This window comes from Staurois parvus, unplaced genomic scaffold (assembly GCF_062004578.1).
Source record: "Staurois parvus isolate SC_StPar_1 unplaced genomic scaffold, SC_StPar_1.0 ptg000198l, whole genome shotgun sequence".
In the NCBI taxonomy this organism is placed as follows: Eukaryota; Metazoa; Chordata; class Amphibia; order Anura; family Ranidae; genus Staurois; species Staurois parvus.
The window spans coordinates 1186119-1207702 of record NW_028317994.1 but is presented as its reverse complement, the minus strand read 5'-3'; the positions used below and the strand labels follow the sequence as shown (position 1 = coordinate 1207702).

The 21584-nt window shown below is 41.4% G+C and overlaps 1 protein-coding gene across 4 annotated transcripts in view; it reads right to left on the bottom strand.

Moving 5' to 3' along the window:
- Window positions 1-3486: 3486 nt before the first annotated feature.
- Window positions 3487-21584, bottom strand: part of IFT74 (intraflagellar transport 74) — a 144532-nt gene continuing 126434 nt past the window's right edge. For 3 of the 4 annotated variants that reach the window (XM_089678050.1, XM_089678049.1, XM_089678048.1), the window contains exons 18-20: window positions 15644-15769; window positions 11103-11163; window positions 3487-3795 (exon numbers count right to left, since the gene is read on the bottom strand). In XM_089678050.1, the coding sequence (XP_089534176.1) occupies window positions 3680-3795; window positions 11103-11163; window positions 15644-15769 (303 nt within the window). In that variant the 3' untranslated portion in view covers window positions 3487-3679. The remainder of the gene's footprint in view (window positions 3796-11102; window positions 11164-15643; window positions 15770-21584) is intronic. The other variant, XM_089678051.1, reaches the window with a different exon arrangement.

Here is a 21584-nt window from a genome sequence, read left to right as displayed (position 1 = left end):
GGCGTTTGATAGGGTGGATTGGCAATTCATGGAGGAGATCTTGCTGGTGTTGGGGTTGGGGGAGAAGATGATGGGTTGGATTATGGCCCTGTATGCTGAACCTGTGGCTAGAGTTAAGGTTAATGGGACGTTCTCCGAACCACTATATATTTGTAATGGTCATAGACAGGGTTGCCCTTTGTCCCCTCTCCTGTTCACCTTGGTATTAGAACCACTTCTGCGGAAAATCCGGGGCAATGATGATATCAAGGGGGAGTCTATTGGCTCCGGGGTACATAAACTTTCGGCATACGCTGACGATATTTTGTTCTACATTACTAATCCCCTCATTACTCTACTGGTGCTTTTGTCTGAATATGGTATGGCCCCCTCTCGAATTTTAGTATTAACTACAGGAAGTCAGAGATTCTTCCGGTTACGATCCCCCCGAACCTCGCACTCATTGTCCGGCAACCCCAGGACTCTAAATTGTTATATTCAGAAAATTACGGGGTGCTCTTACGAAGGGTGGAGAGGGACCTGGATGTTTGGCATGACACGGCTCTCACTTGGTTGGACCGAATTAACACTTAAAATGACGATCCTGCCTAAAATTTTATATTTACTCTCGACGATTCCGATCCATCTCCCACCAATATTTTTTTAGCCGATTGCGTCGGATGTTTATGACTTTTATTTGGCAGGGGAGGAGGCCTCGATTAGCGTTTTCACCTCTCTGCAGGCGGAAGGTGGATGGGGGATTGGGAGTTCCAGATGTTTCCCTTTACTATAAAGCTATTGCTCTGGTTTGTATTCTAAATTGGATGCATCACGCTACAGATACGGTATTTGACTGGAGCTCCTTGGGTCCCGCATGCGCATGGAGGGCTGTCCAGTTGGACTAGTCCGGTTAAGCTTAACACGTTCAGGGTTGGGTGACCTCTCCCCTCTGACCTTGCCCCTCGCACCGTTGAGAGGTTTCCCTTGGTTTCTACCTGGCGAGGACATGTCCTTTTTTAATGTCTGTGGAGGAGAAGGGATTGTTAGAAGTCAGACCTTAGTCCCATCCGGGAGTCTTCTACCCCTGGATGGTTTACGCAGGTCCTTCGACTCATTCCCTATGGATTTTTGGCACTATTGTCAGATTCATGATTTCTTTCAGGGGTTGCTCCTCAGAGTGCAAGCCCAGGACTCCCTGACTTCCTTTGAGACTTCATGTGTAGAGCTGGGGGATTCCAGATACTTGCTATACCTGATGTACAGAGGTTTACTGTCCACTTTTTCTCAAAATGACTAATTATATTCGGGAATAGGAGGCTGAATTGGGTTTTACCTTGGAGCCCCCCGCAGTTGAGGAAAATTATTCAGATGACTCTTGCCTCGTCCATTAGCTCCAAAATGCAAGAATCATGCTATAATTTTTTATCTCGGTGGTATAGGACACCCTCTCAGATAGCTAAAATTTTCCCTGGTGCTGATAATAGATGTTGGTGGGGATGCCCTCAGGAAGGCACCTTTTTACATCTTTGGTAGCAATGCCCCAAGATTCAAAAGTTTTAGAGGGATATTTCCCCATGGATCCAGAGAACGACCCTTCAGCCTATTGATTTCACCCCTTTACATTATCATGGCACCCCTTCCTCAATCAAAATTTATAAACGTAGTGTTACCCCACATCTTGTGAATGCCGCTAAGAGCCTAATTCCACACCTATGGAAGCAGAGTAGATGCCCTACTGTGGTGGAGTGGAAGCGAGAGGTTGATAGGGTCTATCAGGCGTTATACTGGATCCATACTGTCAAAAACATGCTGGAGAAATTTCATGGCATTTGGGATGGGTGGTTGTACTACTCTATGGAATTGGAAGACCCGGTTACCTCTCCTTAAGATACGGGCTCTATATGATTTTTGATCCTTTCCTTGGGTCCCTTGTCTGGGCCCCCAGACCCCCTTCCCAGCTGGTCCCCTATACTTGCTCAGAGTCAGCATCCCTATAGACAGCTTGCCATGTAGTTGGTCCCTCCAGGGTTCTTCTTTCCAAGTTGCTCCCCTTCTGTCCCACCCTGAGCATTGCGCCCTCAATCCTGTGTTGCTATTACTATTTCTATTCTACTGGCCCTGTATGACCTTTACTGTTCTTTCTTCCTTTTGCTTTTCCCTCTTATTTTTCTTTTTCTGGTTGTTTTTTTATATGTCCCGTTTTATCGCACATGAGTGCTGAGTTCCTGCAAATGCCCTTTGTGCTATATGTGTTACTTATACAATCTATGTTTGAAGCTTGAAGTACACGGGGGCATGTCTAGCCTTTCGCCTTGGGATTGGCTAGCCTCGTGCAGAGACGTAGCTTCTGTGTGGCGGTCAGATCTCTAGGTGATAGGTTTTGTGCTGCTTCTCACTGCCCAGACGGCAGGCAGGGGGTATGTAGCATGTTATCTGTTATGTACCATGTGCTGGACTTACACTTGTATTACATTATTGTACACTGGGTCTACTGTTGGACCCTTTTCAAATACTGCTATTTGCCTTCTGTGTTTCAGTACATCTTATTCTTACTTCTCCTTTACCTCCTGTTTTGAAAATCTGAAAATCTTTAATAAAAACAGATTATAAAAAAAAGAAAAAATCATTGGGACAAGGTGCTTTGGGGGGGAAAGGGGGGTGCTCACTCATCCCCCCCTTTCCTAACTTGCCTGGCTGCATGCTCGGATAAGGGTCTGGTATGGATCTTGAGGGGGACCCCACGGATTTTTTTTTTTATTTTGGCATGGGGTTTCCCTCAAAACCGATACCAGACCCATAGGGCTTGGTATGAATGGAGGGGGGACCCCACGACATTGTTTTATTATTTTTGTAATTATTTTTAATGCCCTTTCTATGCAGCTGAGCTGCAATATGTAGGTGGGGTGTTGTGTGGGTGTGGCTTTGGCTTGAGTGTAGGCAGAGACACAGGGGGCCCTAATATCTCTTATTGCCTGGGGGCCTCATGAGTTGTCAGTCCGCCCGAGGGGACCGGATAGTAAGTGTTAACGAGTGGCGCTGAATTAACGGTCCCCACTAGAGGAAACCGTATCAGTGAGGGATTTGGAGGGGGGAACTCAAGTGAATATAACTGACTTCACCAGGTAGGGAAAACTTTACATCAGGCAGCATGGGTTAGAGGGAGCAATCGAATTTGGGTGGTGTTGGACTTTAAAGTATATATAAAGTCAAAACTGTTTTTTTTTTTGTTTTTTTTAGAAAGCGTTGGGAAGGATTAAAACCATTGTGGTTTTAGAAATAATCACCTCAAGAAATGCTTTCAAAATTAAAGAGATTGTACTGTTACACCCACGATATGTATTGCTATCTACCCTAGAGCTCTTCCGCAGTAAAATGCTTTAATGCTTGCATAGTATTTCTAACTCATCAGTGAAACTGCTAGTGGTTACTCCCATCACTGCTCTGCATTATTAAAAAGAAAATCTTGGTATTGTAAAAAAAATTACATAAATAAAACGAATATAGCACTACATTATAAATATGATTTTTATTTTTCAGTTTATGACATGGCATACTTTACCAAATATTAAATCTGAATATACATAAATATGTATAAAGCATATGAGGTTGAACTGTTGTGGCTGCAATTGAATGTCAGTGACAAGATGACACTGATCACTTTGCCAACTTGCTAGTGTGCAGGAAGGAAGAGCTGGATGGTTCAGTTCCTGGAGTTCTGCAATGCATCTATGAGAACTTTATTGTACTCTGCAATCTGTTTAGTTGCATTCTTCATCACTTGCTTGTAGTCACTTTCCTGACTCTTTGTAGCTATAACTGGGCAGCAAAGTCAAGGAAATTCATTAACAAATACCATGTTTATATCATGAATAAATATTCACACTATTAATCCCAAAATATAATATACTCTATTACAGGTCTGCTGAATTTAATTAAAAAGCCACTTCAAGTCTAGTACACACGATCAGAAAATTGTACGAAAAATACCACTTTCGAAGTGATTGTACAATAATTTGATCATTAGTAGACAGTCCAGTGGCTGCAATCAATGGGAATGTGGCTAAAACTGACAGGCAGACTCCCGCCTCCTGGTGTATATGATGTCAATTCTGGGTCACGGCTGTCACTTTCCCAGCTACATTAGCTGGGGAGAGATGTATTGTAATGCAGTCTGCATTGCAATACATCCATTGGAGTCTCCAGTGGAGACCCTGCATGTTTTATTAAAGAGAACCTGTCACCTAAAAAGCATCACACATGGGAACTTTGTGTCCTCTATGTGTTGAGAAAAATGTAAGTAAACTTTTGAATTTTTTTTGCAAAAAAATAAAGATACACTCAAGCAAATAATATCCCTCCCCAAAAATGTTAGAGTCCCCCCACACATATATGTACGTCCAAAAACAAACGTACATGTTAGGGCACGTACGCATGAAAACATTGATTGCGGTGCACATGTTACAGAGTGAGAGCAATAATTCTATTCTAGCACAAGACCTCCTCCATAACACTAAACTGATGACCTATGGGGGCTTTTGAAGCGTTGCCTATAGAAAATATAGGGTACTGAAGTTTGTCACCAATTCATAGGCGCACACAAATGGTTTCGCATGTTGGGTATCTTTTTACTCGGCACAACATCATCTTTTATATTTTACCAAAAATGTGGGTAATATACTGTGTTTGTTTGCCCTAAAAATCACGTTAAAAACGTACAATGATCCAATGAAACCAGGAAGGTGTTATAATACTGCCAACATCCCTATACATAGTATAAAAAAGCAGTGACCAAGAGGTCAAGAGATTCCCCACCAGGGGACTTTAAAGGCAGAGGATAGAAGACATGAAATATATTAAAAAACAAATAGTTAATCTTTACTATTAATTGCAAAAGGTGGCCAAATGGCCAGTAAAACGAAGATAAAATACAATGTGATACACCAAATATTTGAGCCAACATATACCCAGGTGTATTTAGAAATACAACAATATAGATACAGGTCTTGCTTGGTGATAATACAATCTTCCCATGATTCCCAACATGTTTCGGAAAGGAGTTCCTTCTTCAAGGGAAATTACTGGTATAAGGGAGCTACAATACAATAATGTCATATAAAGATTACAGCATATATTCAAATTGTAAATGGATATATAGCACAGCAAAAAAAGGAGACAGGAGGGGAGGAGAATTTAGTAAGCAGATACCTCCATAGTTACAAAACCTTACAATTGTTAGGTGTATCTATATAACTTGATCCAAAAATAGACACCCACAACGCAGAAGCAGTCGGACCAAAATCAACATAAGATCTTTAAATTCACTTTTCCAGCTCTGAAAGAGTCACTGCAAGGATCCCAGTGGGGCACCACCTGGGAGAGAGGCCAATCTATATGGAGTATAAACATCAACTAAGGTTTGACTCACCAAACTAGTGACCATATACATAAAGGTGCAGACCACAAATTAAAAATATTATGATTGATGATGGTAAAATAAGGATGCTGCGGTGGAATAAATCCACAGGGCATGTATCATAAAGCTGACATTTGTAAAGCACATAATGATCAACATGCAGGAGGTATACATCCATGTCACGGAGTATCCCAATAAAATAAAGGGCAACTGGGGTAAAGGGAGAAAACCTAGCAAAATACCTGGTCTCAGCAGTATAACATTCACAGCAAAGGCGTGCTCAGCAAGGGAGTCATGAAATAAGTGACTGAATAGTTGTATTATATAGGTAGAGGAAGGGGAAGATCGCCTCTAGTATGGCCAATAGTGTCTCCAGGAGCGGACACACGCCTGCCACACAGGTGCATAGCAGTGCACCATGTGACCTGGGATCTCCAGACATTACGCGCTGGGCAGGTGCGCGATGATGTCACGCGTCATCACGCCTCCAGCACGCACAAGGAGGCGATCACGCTGGAATTTGGCAAGCAAAGGGGACATGTCCAGCGCCCAGAAGAGGGCACAGAAACTTCTCCGCCAAGCCAGATGACATTAGCGGCCCATGACCCCAAGGGGAACCCGTGCACGCTGGGCAGTAGACCCAAAGGAGGAGAGAACAAAAGAAAAAGAAAAAAGCCATCACAGCTTGCCAGAAAAAATAAATAATAAAGGAAGAAACATCAAAATCATAACAAATTAATAATTGATAATATAAGGAGGAATATGTGAAAGGAGTAGGTTGCATAAATTTGAGATGTTCAATGAAAGCATACAATATTTTAGTTTTATGTACAGAGATGTATAGATATTTACAGAAATAATAATGCATATGGAAATGGTAACCACACATACTCCATAATGCATACAATGAGGAACAGAAGTATTTGAACACCCTGCGATTTTGCAAGTTCTCCCACTTAGAAATCATGGAGGGGTCTGAAATTCACATTGTAGGTGCATTCCCACTCTGTGAGACAGAATTTAAAAACAAAATTCAGGAAATCACATTGTATGATTTTTAAAGAATTTGTCTTGCACTGCTTAACATAAGTATTTGAACACCTAAGAAACAGCAAGAATTCTGGCTCTCAAAGACCTGTTACTGTGCCTTTAAAAAGTCCACCTCTACTCCACTCATTAATCTAACTTAGTAGCACCTGTCTGAGCTCTTTAAAGACACCTGTCCACCCCACAGTCAGTCAGACGCCAACTTCTACCTTGGGCAAGACCAAAGAGCTGTCAAAAGACACCAGAGACAAAATTGTGGACCTCCACAAGGCTGGAAAGGGCTACGGGGCAATTGCCAAGCAGCTTGGTGAAAATAGATCAACTATTGGGGCAACTGTTAGAAAACAGAAGAGGCTAAAGACGACTGTCAGTCTCCCTCGGACTGGGGCTCCATGCAAGATCTCACCTTGTGGGGTATCACTGATGATAAGAAAGGTGAGAAATCAGCCCAGAACTACAAGGGAGGAGCTGGTCAATGACATGAAGAGAGCTGGGACCACAGTTTCAAAGGTCACTGTCAGTAGAACACTACGCCGTCATGGTTTCAAATCATGCATTGCACAGAAGGTTCCCCTGCTCAAGTCATCACATGTCCAGGCCCATCTGAAGTTTGTCAATGACCATCTGGATGATCCAGTGGAGGCATGGGAGAAAGTCATGCGGTCAGATGAGACCAAAGTAGAACTTTTTGGTCTAAACTTCACTCGTCGTATTTGGAGGAAAAAGAAGGATGAGTTGCATCCCAAGAACACCATCCCTACTGTGAAGCATGGGGGTGGTAACATCATGCTCTGGGGGTGCTTTTCTGTGAAGGGGACAGGACGACTGCACTGTATTAAGGAGAGGATGAATGGGGCTATTTATTGTGAGATTTTGAGTAACAACCTCCTTCCCTCAGTCAGTGCATTGAAGATGGGTCATGGCTGGGTCTTCCAACATGACAACGACCCGAAGCACACAGCCAGGATAACCAAGTAGTGGCTCCGTAAGAAGCATATCAAGGTTCTGGAGTGGCCTAGCTAGTCTCCAGACCTAAATCCAATAGAACATTTTTGGAGGGAGCTGAAACTCCGTGTTGCTCAGCGACAGCCCCGAAACCTGACAGATCTAGAGGAGATCTGTGTGGAGGAGTGGGCCAAAATCCCTGTTGCAGTGTGTGCAAACCTGGTCAAGAACTACAGTTAACGTTTGACCTCTGTAATTGCAAACAAAGGCTTCTGTACCAAATATTAACACTGATTTTCTCAGGTGTTCAAATACTTATGTTCAGCAGTGCAAGACAAATAAATTCTTTAAAAATCATACAATGTGATTTCCTGAATTTTTTTTTAAATTCTGTCTCTCAGAGTGGGAATGCACCTACAATGTGAATTTCAGACCCCTCCATGATTTCTAAGTGGGAGAACTTGCAAAATCGCAGGGTGTTCAAATACTTCTGTTCCTCACTGTAGATGTAAATGAAAGGGGCCTAGCTAGCAACATACAGTGAGAAAACCCCCATGTAGGACATTATCACTTAGTGTGTAAAATTACATATTCAATTCACTTCCACTTGATCTGAAGCCCTCTAGAAATGGTTTTAAATTAAAGGCCTCATTGAGACCAGGGGGTTCAGTAGCACTAAGAGTATAGATCCACCACAGTTCACACTGGAGAAGGGATTTGTTAAAATCACCCTCTCTAGATCTGAAGTGGATCTTGTCCAGTCCTAAAAAACATATGGTAGGGGTGTGTGTGCGCCATGAACCAAAGCAGCATGATGCCCTAATGTAAAATCTGGATCTTTTTTGCGTATGGTCGCTAGGTGTCTGTATATACGTTTCCAAAACTTTAGTTTGATTTTCCCCACATAAAAACAAACACATTCACAGGTGAGAAGATAAACCACCCCCCAACGTCTTACAATTGACAGTGTCTGGGACAAAAAATTCATGCCATTGGGGAGGTTGATATGAGGTCTAATGTCCATAACAGAACAATAAGCACAGGACCCACATTGAAATGTTCCCATTCATTTACATGGGTCACCTCTGGAATATCCCAGGTATTCGCTATGAACGAGCTTGTCCCCCAAGGATGGGACTCTTCTATAGGTAATGGCTGGTTCCTTAGGCACAAAGTGCCTACCAATTGATCCATAGTAGGTAGACGCCAATACTTTTTCAAAATCTGCCTAATTTGATTGTGTTGAGCTGAATATTTTGTAATGATTCTAGTGATGGAATCCTGTTTGGCATCTCTCGTTGAAAACAATATATTTTGTCAAGATCTGGAACAGGCCCGTCTGTAAGCATTTTTCTTTAGGGAGGTGTTGGTGTAGCTTGTTCAAGGAGGCGTGATCGTAACAGACCAGTCTCCCTGCAAAATGATATATCATCCGAGCAATTCTGTTTTACACTGTACAGTATGGACGTGATAAGGGGTTTAGGATGAAAATTGGAAGCATAGAGAATGGTGTTTCCTGCAGTAGGTTTGCAAAAGAGTTCGCTAGACAGGACGCCATCAACATCCTTACAGATGCGAACATCCAAAAAAGTGACATCCGAAAGACTAAGTCATAGTAAAGTTTAGGTTGTATTCATTGTTGTTCATAAAGGCCAAACACTAGTGCAAAAGGTCAGTGGATCCATTCCACAAAATAAGAATGTCATCGATGTAATGGCGCCAGGAAAGGATATGGCCCACATACATCGAAAAATGGTCATCGGATAATAGTTGGATCCTTGCAATGACCCTTTCAGAGCTGGAGATGTGAATTTAAAGATCTTATGCTGATCTTGGTCTGACCGCTTCTGCATTGTGGGTGTCTATTTTTGAATCAAGTTATATAGATACACCTAACAATTGTAAGTTTTTGTACCTATGGAGGCATCTGCTTACTAAATGTATTTCCCTTTCCCTCGCCCCCTGTCTCCCTTTTTTGCTGTGCTATATATCCTTTTACAATTTGAATAAATGCTGTAATCTTGATTATATGTAATCACCAGGGGCGGACGGACAACTCATGGAGCCCCCGGGCAATAGAGGATCATGGGGCCCCTGTGCCCTTGCCCAAATTCAAAAAAGCCTATGAAAAAGGTACCAGGGGCATCTCATGGGGCCCCCTACTGACCCCGGGCAGTGCCACCCCTGGTAATCACTGATATGACATCATTGTATTGTAGCTCCCTTATACCAGTAATTTTTCCCTGAAGAAGGAACTCCGTTCTGGAACATGTTGGGAATCATAGGAAGATTGTATTATCGCCAAGCAAGACATGTATCTATATTGTTGTATTTCTAAATATACCTGGGTATATGTTGGCTCAAATATTTGGTGTATCACATTATATTTTATCTTTGTCTTACTGGCCATTTGGCCACCTTTTGGAATAATAAAGATTGACTATTTGTTTTTTAATATATTTCATGTCTTATATCATCTGCCTTTAAAGTCCCCTGGGGAATATCTTAACCTCTTGATCGCTGCTTTTTTGTAAAATTCACTTTAGTGATTTTTTTCTGAAATTTTGCATTTCCTAGACCTTTGCGGTAATATCGTGTGACATAAAAAATTGGAGCTACCACTATTTTATTCTCTAGGATGTCTGCTTTCAGGAAATATATAATGTTTTGGGGGTTTTGTGCAATCTTTAGACCTAAAATGATTTTTTTAAATGTGTGCAAAAAATGCAAAACCGGCCCTGGCAGCGAAAGGGTTAAATGTACAAAAAATCTTATGGAAGGATTGTTTTTAAAATAAATGGTCTGGCAACAGGGTCTCTAAGTATGGAGACAGCAATAACTGATGACTTTCACAAGAAGTGTTGCAGTGTCTTTTACTTGTTGGTTGTGATTGGCAGACTGGATTCCCCTTTCTGTAAAGTGGAACTTCACTCTCTCAATCAACATTGATACATGTTTTAATCCTTATACTTTCCTATCCATTTACTAATGATAGCAGCATATCAGTTACTTGTTTTAAACTTTTTTTTTACATTTCTTCAGTTGCTTCCTGGTTTGGTTTCCATGCCTAGGCAAATGATGTCAAAATCCCAGGAGTCTCCAGGAGGGGAGGGGGGTTATTCAGCTCAGCCTATGACTGAGCTAAGGGCAGATGGATTAAATGACAGGAAGGAATTAAATGACACATGGATCATCTGCCCTTAATCAAGATGGCCACTGCCAGAAAGGCCATAGGGTGTTTTTCAAAATACTTTCTCAGCAAAATAAAGCACAGATACATGGATGGATGTGGGAGTTTATTTTGAATTAAATAACATTTTTGGTTAGTAATGCTCAAATGCCGTGCAGTTCCACTTTAAGCTGTGTACTGCTGCCTGTGTCACTGTTTGGGAGATTCACACTCACTTAATGTTCTGGTTGATTGTTGTTACTGAAAAAGTAGAGGTGGAACTCTCCCAGTGGGTAGGTTTCCCCCTCTCTCTTTGGGAAGATAATACTCCTACCTTCTATTGTGTCTCTGGGACAGAATGTGAGATAAAATATTTCAAACGAAGACACCATCAATAAAAACCTGCAAGAGTTCTAACTTGTTCCAAATTTATCCAGGGCTTTAAAAAGTTTTGGCTCATAAGGGTCATAAATGAACATGTGACTGGTTCTTCAGTGCTTCTGAAAAACAGGCAGCTTTGCTGGCAACTAATATTACTTTGAAGGATACATTCTTTCATTACAAAGTTATTTTGTTCATGTTGCTGCCACTTTCTTTCCAGGTTTGTGAGCTGTGAACAAAAAGAAATATTACAAACAGAAAATAAATCATCATGATATTAGTGTTTATAAAGGTATAAGTAAGAATTTTAGAGCAGAAGAGTATAAATCTTTTTCTTGGAGTCCACTAACGGAAACAGAAGTTCAGAAAAAGTCAGGTTATATTACCACCCATGGGAAGTTTAGGACACTGGTAGAAAAAAGTAATACTATACCCAGCATATCTCAGTACCAAGCAAAAAACATAAAGGGAACTGTGTCCCTCAATGGACTTTAATAAATAGATTTTACAGTAAATACAAAAAAACATTTTTCCCCCTTCTTGTCTATTGAGGAGTAGACATCTAAAAGCAGTCCAACTGAGGGTTGGGCAAGGGCAACTGACAGATCAAAGAAGAAACTGGAAAGTTTCTGCACCTCAAATCTACCTGAAGGACCAATGCCCAAATTTGAACCATATGAGGCTAAGAAAAGGCACAGAGGATCAGCAGAGGCTCCATTTCAAGGAACAACAACAAATTTAAATTCCCAACTCAACTTACCAGGCAGCCTGCCACAAACTGAATTGTCCTGTCTAAAAACCCAAAAACATAAAATACTTGATAAAAAAAAAAAAAAAAAAAAAGAACAGACCACCAATGTGATGTCAATAAAAGGACACTGACACAAGCCCCAAAGGACCCTGAGAGGGATTTTTTTGGATAAAACAAGCCATCAAAACAAAACCGGCCTAAGCCTTACATTCCATCCCTTATGATACAGGGAATGAAGATTCCATAATACGATGAAGGTTGCCTGGCCAGATAATCAATCTTGCAAGGAGATATCCAAAAGGATATCATGATATCCCATAAGGATAGCTAAATGGCCCTGAGACTCAGAGAATTCAAGTCGACTGAAATGAGGATAGGGTGTGCAAAGATAGACCACAAATAAAGGTAAACCACAACCAATAAAATGAAGGGGAACAAAGGTAAATTAAGATAAATCAAAATCCCAGACCGGTGCACTTGAATACCAGATAAGCAAGAGGATAAGCAAGACCAATCCCCCTTCAACACCTGGGGGGTTTCTGGGTCCTGGCAGAGGAACCCTACAAGACCTGCCTAACCTTGATGCAGAATACAGTTCCAAGAACCATCTGACCTGCCCTGATCAAACAGCATCCACAGCTGTGAAGTGAGGGGCGAAAGCCTTAACAACAATGCTAAGAACAATGACCTTATTAGGACAGAACCAATGAAGGGATCTGGAGAAACCTTCTTCAAGAAGCTGCAGATCAGCCATGGAAGGAGGATCTATCTCTAGGCAATCAGATCCCATAAGGGCCTCTTGATGTACTCTATCCCCAAAAGGAGGCACCTGCAGCAGGATCCCAGGGTGTACTGGCTGCTGACAACCTTGGAGAGGACAGGGTCCTCCAGCGATGGTTTAACATGCAGGATGTGAGAAGAGTAAAAGGTGCACAAACCACTCCCTTTACAGTGGATACTGCCAGCTGAGGAAAGTCAAATTGTCAATGCATTGTCTTCAAGGAACACTGTTTGATCGGGAGTAGCACTCTGAGTCATGGAGTGAGTAGAGAAATGGCCACTCATCCTGTCACAAGGAGAACTCCCAAACCTTCCTGAAGGTGAAGGTTTTACAACACCTAAGGGATGTCCACTGGAGTCTAGGTCAGAAAGCAGATTTATTTCAGGATCCCCTGGAAAAACGAGAACCACCTGGGTGGTCATCTGAGTGTTCCATAACGGGGATGCCAGGGTATGTCACTAGGGAGGACATAATGTCCAAATCTTTCGAGAAATAGCAGGTGCCTCTGAAGGACATTGAGGGATCAAGTCCTTGCTAGGAAAGGGAGCTGTAGGAACTGGTCCCAGCTAACCTTGCAGGTCAGGGGTATCTTTGAAAAAAGCGAATGCTAAGGGGGACCAAGTACCCTGAGTATCCTAGGATATATAATTCTCCTGAGAAAGGGAATGTAAGTTCCTTTGTTCCTAAAGTCTTCCCACTTGATGAAGAACAAGCGGTCCTAGAGTGTGTTAAACTCAGGAAGAGGTGACAAGCAACTGGAAGAGATGCCAGAAACAAAAGGTTAACCTGTGGGTAAGCAAGGGGTGGCCACAGATGCCAAATGATGGCAAAGAATACTATGGAAGGATCCCCTTGGATGTACAAACAGCCCACCACTTGTAGATGTGTGGTCACATTCATGCAGAAGGCTTATCAAAAGGGTTTAGCTGGCCTCTGGCTTCCAGCCCTATGGGCTGAGTGGGAGTTAGGCTTTGAAGCCCTACGAGTACCTGCTGCAGAAGTAAATAAAGACGAAGGGTATGATTCCTACTACCCTTCCACAGACCTCAAGAGTTGAGGCAGGAGCATACACTGGCCACCTGTAGCATTTCTAATGATGTGTCAAGAGAACGTCCAAAGGGAAGATGTCCCTCAAAGGTTAAGTCAGATACTGCATGCACGTATCATCAGCGTTCATCAGAGTGCCTTCCACATTTGTATGGACACCAGTCCCATTTGAAACAGAAATTTAGATGTTTGCAACAAACCATCAAAACAAAAAGCACATGGCTCCACACATTTGCTTCAGCCGCTCTATAAAACTGGGGGCTTATCACAGCAGAGGAGAAATCAAGAGTATGTACACATTCTGCATGGTCTAACAGATTACAGTTAATACAAGCAAGCGATGAAGAGCCAAACCAATTAATTAAAGCTGAGATATAAAATGGGAATCTAGTTGTCTAGAGATTAGCACCCCCTCAACCAGCCTAATGATCTTTCTGTTAAGGTGGGTCACTGGTGTATCAACGGTTGAAACAGAGCGCCAATTTATAAATTACCAAGACACAAAGCCTGGAACAACAGGCCGATCCTCTAGATGTAGTACAATTGGTTTGAAACATAACTATTTAAATCTGAGCCAATGGGAGAATGCAGCACCTTAACAAAATCTATTTGGAGACAGATTGGTAGGACTCTGAATCTGAGGCAGAGAAGATGACAGTGGCTGCAGGCCTTGTTCAAATAAAGGGCTCAGGAGGGTCAGAGACACACTCTACAAGGGATGTCACTGTAATGTTCTTGGAGCTTTTGCAGGCAGAATGCTCCAGTAACAGCATAGTTCGGTCCATAGTGGACATGGAGTTCCCTGTGGACACAGGGAAAGCCTCAGCCTTATGTGACGGAGCAACAAAATTTCTGATGAGGGCTACCCTGTAACAGAATGGGTCCCAGGTTTCAGATCACAGATGACAGGTCCTTCTGTGGAAACCCAAGTAAATGTCCCTGGAAGTAAATTATGCCCTGAAGTCATAGGTAGCAGCAAGACTATTACCTGTGTGCCTTACAAAGACATGTTTCTTTTGCATAGAGTTCATGAACTGGGCCCAAAATGGGGCAAGACCTCAGGTACTCACAATCCCAAGCAGCTGGTGCTGATGAGGGTTTGTGACCACGCCACATTGGGCAAAAAAAAAAGGAGCCATGCTGAGTAGAGGCTGGCTTTTTGGGCCAGTATTTTGTTTGACAATGTCCTGAACCCCCTGTAGGCAGCAGTAGAATCAGACTTTGTTTGTAAAAAAAATAAATACGTTTGAGATCAAGCACTGCAACTACTTTACCTAAATACACATATGTAAGTATTGTTTTGTAAAAAATGTTTTAATTTTTTTTTTTTAACATAAAAATAACATGCTGCAACAATCCATGTACTAATGCTAAGGAGAAAATGTACAGTAACATACCAGCAAGAAGGTTCATAATATACATTCACTAAAACATCAGAAAAGAAAGATCTTCAAAACTTACATCAATATAAGAGTACCTAGGTGGCTAAAAATACATTTGTAAGTGCAATTTGATTTGATGCTTGATGTAGATAATCTTATTAATCTTTGTTAATGTTTTCAAAACCTTTTTTTAGGTAATGTGGTAATAAAAAATGGGGGCAGCTAAATTTGCTCATTACACGCTATGGTTGTGTTTTACCTCTCCTCACAATGTACAGCAGTAAGTGAACTGACTTAATGAAAACAAAATGATACACAGGGACTTGGGGGTTCCTGCTATGTGGTTCTAGTGGTTTAGTATATTTTTGTTTTATCATCAGGTTCACGTTAAAACACTTCTATTACAAGAACCTATGAATCCACTGAAAGAGAGGGAGACATCAATGGCTGCAAGTCACTCTGCCATGGCAGTAGGCCCTTTTTTGGGCTGCTGCAATATCTTTCTAGTCAGTTCTTTGGTTTTAACATAATATATCACATACTGTAGGTTAACACAGGAATTAGAGGGAGTAAATGGGGTTTAGATTAGTTTACAACATTATTAGCTATTTTATGTATAGTAATTTGTAATTCCTGCTTATAGGCCTTTCATATATTCAACCTTATAATGTAATACCAAGCAGCTGCTAAACTAACCATTATTCGGTTTTTAACATTTGTGCTCATATGCATCCAGGGATACGGTTACCTGAGAGTGAGTTTCATTGTCCTGTAGCTGTGTTTTCAATTTTTCATTTTCAGAATTTAGCTGTGTGTTGGTCTTCTTAAAGGTATCCCTGCGCTTGGTTAAAATGATTTTATCCTCTTGAAGTTTCTGAGGACAAAATAAATATTCATCCACTGGATTGTTTTTAATATGTAAACTTAATTCTTAAATAAAACGACTGTTAAATGTACAATAGTTAGATTTATATATGTTCTATAAAGTCACTGCTAATACTCTGACTTTATTTTGCTTACGACAGCAATTATATTTCGAGGAACTTCAAAGATCCCTTTATGAATGTAGATCTGGAAGATTTTCTCATCTTTCCTCCACTTAGAAAAGCATGACTCGTATGAAAAACAGGATGAATGGAAATGACCTTGGCAAAGTGATTGGGTCTGCAGAATCCCAAGGGTACCACCTTACTTGAGGAAGGGACAGATGGACTGTGTAATTGAAGTGTCTTGGTAACCACTTAAACTAAGCTCACTATAACCTCCTTGTTAAAAGAATTACAGGCATTGGCCGCAGAATCCTGTGTAGCAGCAGAAACAGCAGGAAGGTGGGGACTCCCAAGACCAGACTGGTCTAAAGCCAGACATACATGGATTGAAAAGTGGCTGTTTCATCAGGGACCTGTTGAATTTTGATCCATGTATGGGCTCCCTGGTTGTACACAATTCGATCTGTCGATTGCCTGTTGCTTTTTTCCCCAAATGATTAATGCTGCTGGCTCTAGCTGGCAACATTAAGCATTGTGTTCTGGTGGCAGAACACAACAGTAAAGTGGGAAAGATTCCCCAATCAACACTGACTGTGTTCTATGGCCTACCTAAAACCTTTGAAATCTGAGACACAAACCCATCCATAATCTGAAGGTAGCAATTGCAGCACATAGAGTTAGGTCACAACCACACTTAAAGGAATCACAGAGAGAATCACCCTAAATCCTGCCAATCATAAACTATACTTCCACTTTTGCAGCCAGATTGGGTTAACATCTACTTTATTGCCCTTTCACATGGGCAGAACGATGGGGTCCGCATGTCCGTTGTTCAGGTGGATCCGATCAGACCACTCATTGTTTTCGGGGCCCCCCACACAGTGGCAGAAAACCAGGGCCTAGTCGCAAGTGCAACCTTTACAATCCTGGTAGTTCCGCCACTGGTGTCAGTCTTTTTTTAATTTTTGTTATTTTATTTTTTTATTATTTTATTTATTTTTTACAATGTTATTTCTTAGTTTGTTTTAAACAATTTTTTAGGAGTCCTGTTGGGGGCTTTGGAGAAATATCCGGAGTCTAAACAGACCACTGATATTTCATCTTTGAGACCAAGAAAAGAGATTGAGGACACAGCCCTCAGAAACAACAGAATAAATGGACAGAGTCAGTGATTGGTAGGGATCACTGACTCTCCATCTTGACACATCCCATATTCATCTTAACACATCCCTAGCTGCAGCCGACAGGAGAGGGGAGGGGAGGGGGGAAGCTGGCAGTGCTGCAATGGATAGGGGAGATAGGCGAGTACACAAAAGCTTGGGGCAACAAAAAGTGGATAAGGAGTGGTGGGGTGGCATGCAGAGGAGCCGATTCCCTACATTTCCCAAAATAGAGGGGATCGGTTCCTTTATATGCCAGCCCTCCTATCCAGGTGTACAGGGGGCTGTGGGATGAGTGGCAATACTGGCTGGAGGATGGGATGAGTGTCAGCGCTGGAGGGGGGATGGGATGAGTGGTAGTGCCGGTGGGTGGATGGGATGAATGGCAGTGCTGGAGGGAATGGGGTGAGTGGCAGTGCTGGTGGAATGGGGTGAGTGGCAGTGCTAGTGGGGGGATGGGGTGAGTGGCAGTGCTGGAGGGATGGGGTGAGTGGCAGTGCTGGGGGGGAATCAGCAGTGGTGGTGGAGATTAGGTTTAGTCGCAGTGTTGGGTGCCAGGATCAGTGACATTACTTGCTGTGAGTGTTCACTCGATTCCCCCTGCAATGCTCCATGTCTCTTTCGGCTCCCTCCATTCCATGTGTCTCCACTGAAATCTATCTGAAGATGGGGTCTCCTCACACAGTGGCTACAACCTCCTCCCCCTTCATTGTACTGTGTCAGCTGACTTTCTTCTAGATTCTGCTTCCTGACGACATGCCCCATCATCTGCCTGCAGCTGCAAATTTAAAGGTGGGACCCTGAAGAGAGACTGTGTAGACAGTCCGCTGTGCAGTGAGTGTACTATCTCCCTGTTCTGACCCAAGCACAAGTCAGCGGGATCCCCCCCCCACACACACACACAGTGGCGGAACACCAGGGCTCGATTGCAAGTGCAACCTTTGGGACCCTGGTAGTTCCACCACTGGGATAGAGTGAGTTGTCCCTCATTTCAAATTGTTCAGAGTAGTCTGCAGTCAGCCCAAGGCCTGCTCTAAACAACCATCTAACAAGGTAAGAAACATTTTTTGTGTGAGGTTTTCTCAAATATGATTGCAAAAGTAGATAGACACTTTAAGGACACAAACGGTACAAGTAGAAAACCAGCTCTGCTGTGGAAAGCTAGCAGCTACATTATGACCAGTTCTCACAGTGCAGAACACTGTCCACAGAATTTACACTGTAGTGACAAAGTCAGGATGCAGGGCTGACGCATTGAAGCACCAAGATTAATCCAGGTAGAAACTGCACTTACTGGGTGCAGGAGAGACTACTAAAGATTTTGTAATAGCACATCACACATCACAAAACTAGCCTAAACTAAATGGCACTAGCAGAAAAAATACTCTGCTCTGGATAAATCCAGTAATCTAAAATCAAGAAGAAGAACTGGTGGAAAAGTTCTACCTCCTCAGGACACTAAGCTACACTGAGCTCTCTAGCCCTTCTCCATATGTATTAGGTTATATTTCAATGTTCATTAAAAAGCTAGGTTAAAAGTCAGGGTTAAGTGTTAGTGACAGGTTAAAGGTTAGAGGTTTGTGTGTATGCATTTTTACTAACATTTGTGTTCAGCTCCAAAAGGCGTTTGGTAGAAACAAATGTGAAAGGCTCCCACAACTGACATTCAATGTAATGCACTGTAGATGACAGTTATTTGGAATATATATGTTATTCGATTCAAATGAATTCATATACTGTACATTATTTTGATTATATAGTTATTTTTAGGTCTCTTTCTCTACTTGCCTCACTGTTCTCTTACTTGTTTGCCACAGTCATACAGTTCCTTTTTAGATTTTAAATAAATATATATATATATATATATATATATATATATATATATACACACATATATATATATACACACACACATATATACACACACACAGTACTGTGTAAAAGTTATAAGCAGTTGTGAAAAATGCTTTGAATTAAAAATGCTTTCAGAAATAGTAGTGGTAATAGTTTGTTATCAGTTGACAACATGTAAAGTAAATGAACAGAGAAATCCAAATCAAATTAATATTTAGTGGCCACCCTTTTCCCTCAAACAGTATCAATTCTTCTAAGTACACTTACTCACAGTTTTTGAAGGAACTCAGCAGGTAGGCTAGTCCAAATATCTTGGAGAAATAACCACAGATCTTGTGTGAATGTAAGCTGCCTCAAATTCTTCTGTCTCTTCATGTAATCCCAGATAAGACTCGATGATGTTGAGATCAGGGCTCTTTGGGGGCAAACCATCACTTCCAGAATTTTTTTTATACTATAAAGCAAGGCTTGAAAAAGCTGCTCACCCGCTCGCCAAATGCGAGGAGAAATTCTTGTGTGGCGAGCGGCGAGCACAGATGATGGAGCTCCTGCACTCCAAGCCTCATTGTGAAGCTGAGTTCCGATTTCCAACTTCCGGTTTCCTGCTTCTCCAGCACCGCCATTACACTGGCAGTACCACTGAGGGGACAGGTGCAGGAGAGGTCCGCTCTCCTCTGCTGAGAGGAGACACCCTCTCCACCACCACAGGGGACACGAGGAGAGGTCCGCTCTCCACCGCCTTGGGGGAAATTCTTAATTGAATATAATGCAATCCACACACAGCCATTGAAGTGGTATTTTGCATCAGAAAAAGGGTATTACACAAGTCTTGGTCCTACTGTACAACACAAACCATGGCTGCTCTATTAGCACATCTTTGTTAATATGTTTACTATTGTTATACCATGTTTTTTGGCATCTAAATAAGCACTTCTTTGTTTTTTCTTAATGCACTACTCTTCTAAGCTCTCTTTTAATAAGATGCTGGAGATAAAAAATGCAAAATGTTTACTATTGTTATTTATTTTATGCAGTGTTTTTTGGCCATCAAAAAAGGCACTTCTTTCTTTTTTCTTAATGCCACACTTCTCTAAGGTCTCTGCTGGAGATAAAAAATACAACATGTTTACAGTAACTATTATTCCATGTTTTTTGGCATCAAAATAAGCACTTTTTCTTATGCTATACTTCTGTAAACTAAACTTACATCTTTTAAAAGAGACTTTAGTTATTAAAGTCTATTTTTAAAGATGCAGGAGCTCAACAAAAACAATACAAAATGTTCACTACAGGTTTAAAGCTGTAAAACTTGATATTTTGATTGCACCCTATTGCTATTAAGCTATTGCTGTTATGTTTAAATTGACATAATAAAGCTACAGTGAGGAACAGAAGTATTTGAGCACCCTGCGATAATTTCATAAGCTTTAAGGGGGCGTGGTTGGGGGCCGGGGTTGGGGGACGGGACAGGGGTGGGGTTGGAGGCAGACCTGGGCAAGGTTGGGTGGGGCAACTAGTGGTAAGGTTTGTGCCTGGCTAGTAGGTCTAGACTCAAAATTTTAAGCCCTGCTATAAAGGGTCTATTATACCCCCCAAAAATTACATTCATGGGGCAGAATCAATTCACCTTGCTGTCTGAGATGCTCTGGCACTGACAGCTCTTTAACGAATATGCTCTGGCATTGCTCGAAGCTTTTTATAGATATAGGACTAGTATTTTTTTTGATGTTCAGGATCTATGCAGTAGAACACTATTACCAGATTCTAAGCTGGCAATTCTGGGTATTTTTTCTGAGGACCTTATATCACCAATATTTAGGTTAATGTTGACACATATGTTTTTTCTTGCTTGTAAAACGTATAGCTTAAAGGTGATTGTCTCCTTGTCCTCCTACATTTCCACAATGACAAAAGGCTGTTAATGCTATCTTAGAAAGAAAAAGATTGTCATACCAGCACAGGGGCTGGTCAAAAAAATTCCAAAAAGTATGGTTTTCTTGGTTATGATGTACCTTAGTAGATTCCTCCTCTGGTCCTTATCTATCACTCCCCACTTGATTTAAAGTCACAGTAAAGTTTCTAATTGCATAGAGATTTGAGATAATTGTTATATAATTGAGATAAATGTGGTCTTGATGGGTTTTTTTGGGGGGGGGCGGCGAGGGGGGTATTATTATTATATTTTTTTGTACTTGAAAGATATGCTTTCAGGGATAGCTTTTGATTTTTCTTGAAATAACGTGTTACTAAGATGTAATGTTTTGCATGTACTCGTAATTGCTTCTTTACAAGATAAGTGTGTTGTGAGTGTTCTGTGTGTGTTGTTGTTTTGTGTTCATGTAATTTTTGTTGTTTTGAATTCTATTTTGATTTGGGTTTTTTTTTTTTTTGTTACGGTCTTGTATGTTTTGTTAGCACTTTAATAAAATTTACTTAAAAAAGTTTCCTTGGCTGAGCACTGCATCTACGGCCCTCACCATTGGCCATTTTTTCATGTTTCTTCAGAAGAGCTTGAAGAACTGAATTGATGCTGGTTTGAAGCAAAAGGGTAGTCACACAAAATATTGATTTGATTTAAAATTTTCTACTCTTTGCTCACTTTGCATTTTGTATACTGACAAAATTAAACAATTATAATATATATATTTTTGAAAGCATTCTTACAGCATTTTCCCACCTGTAGCTT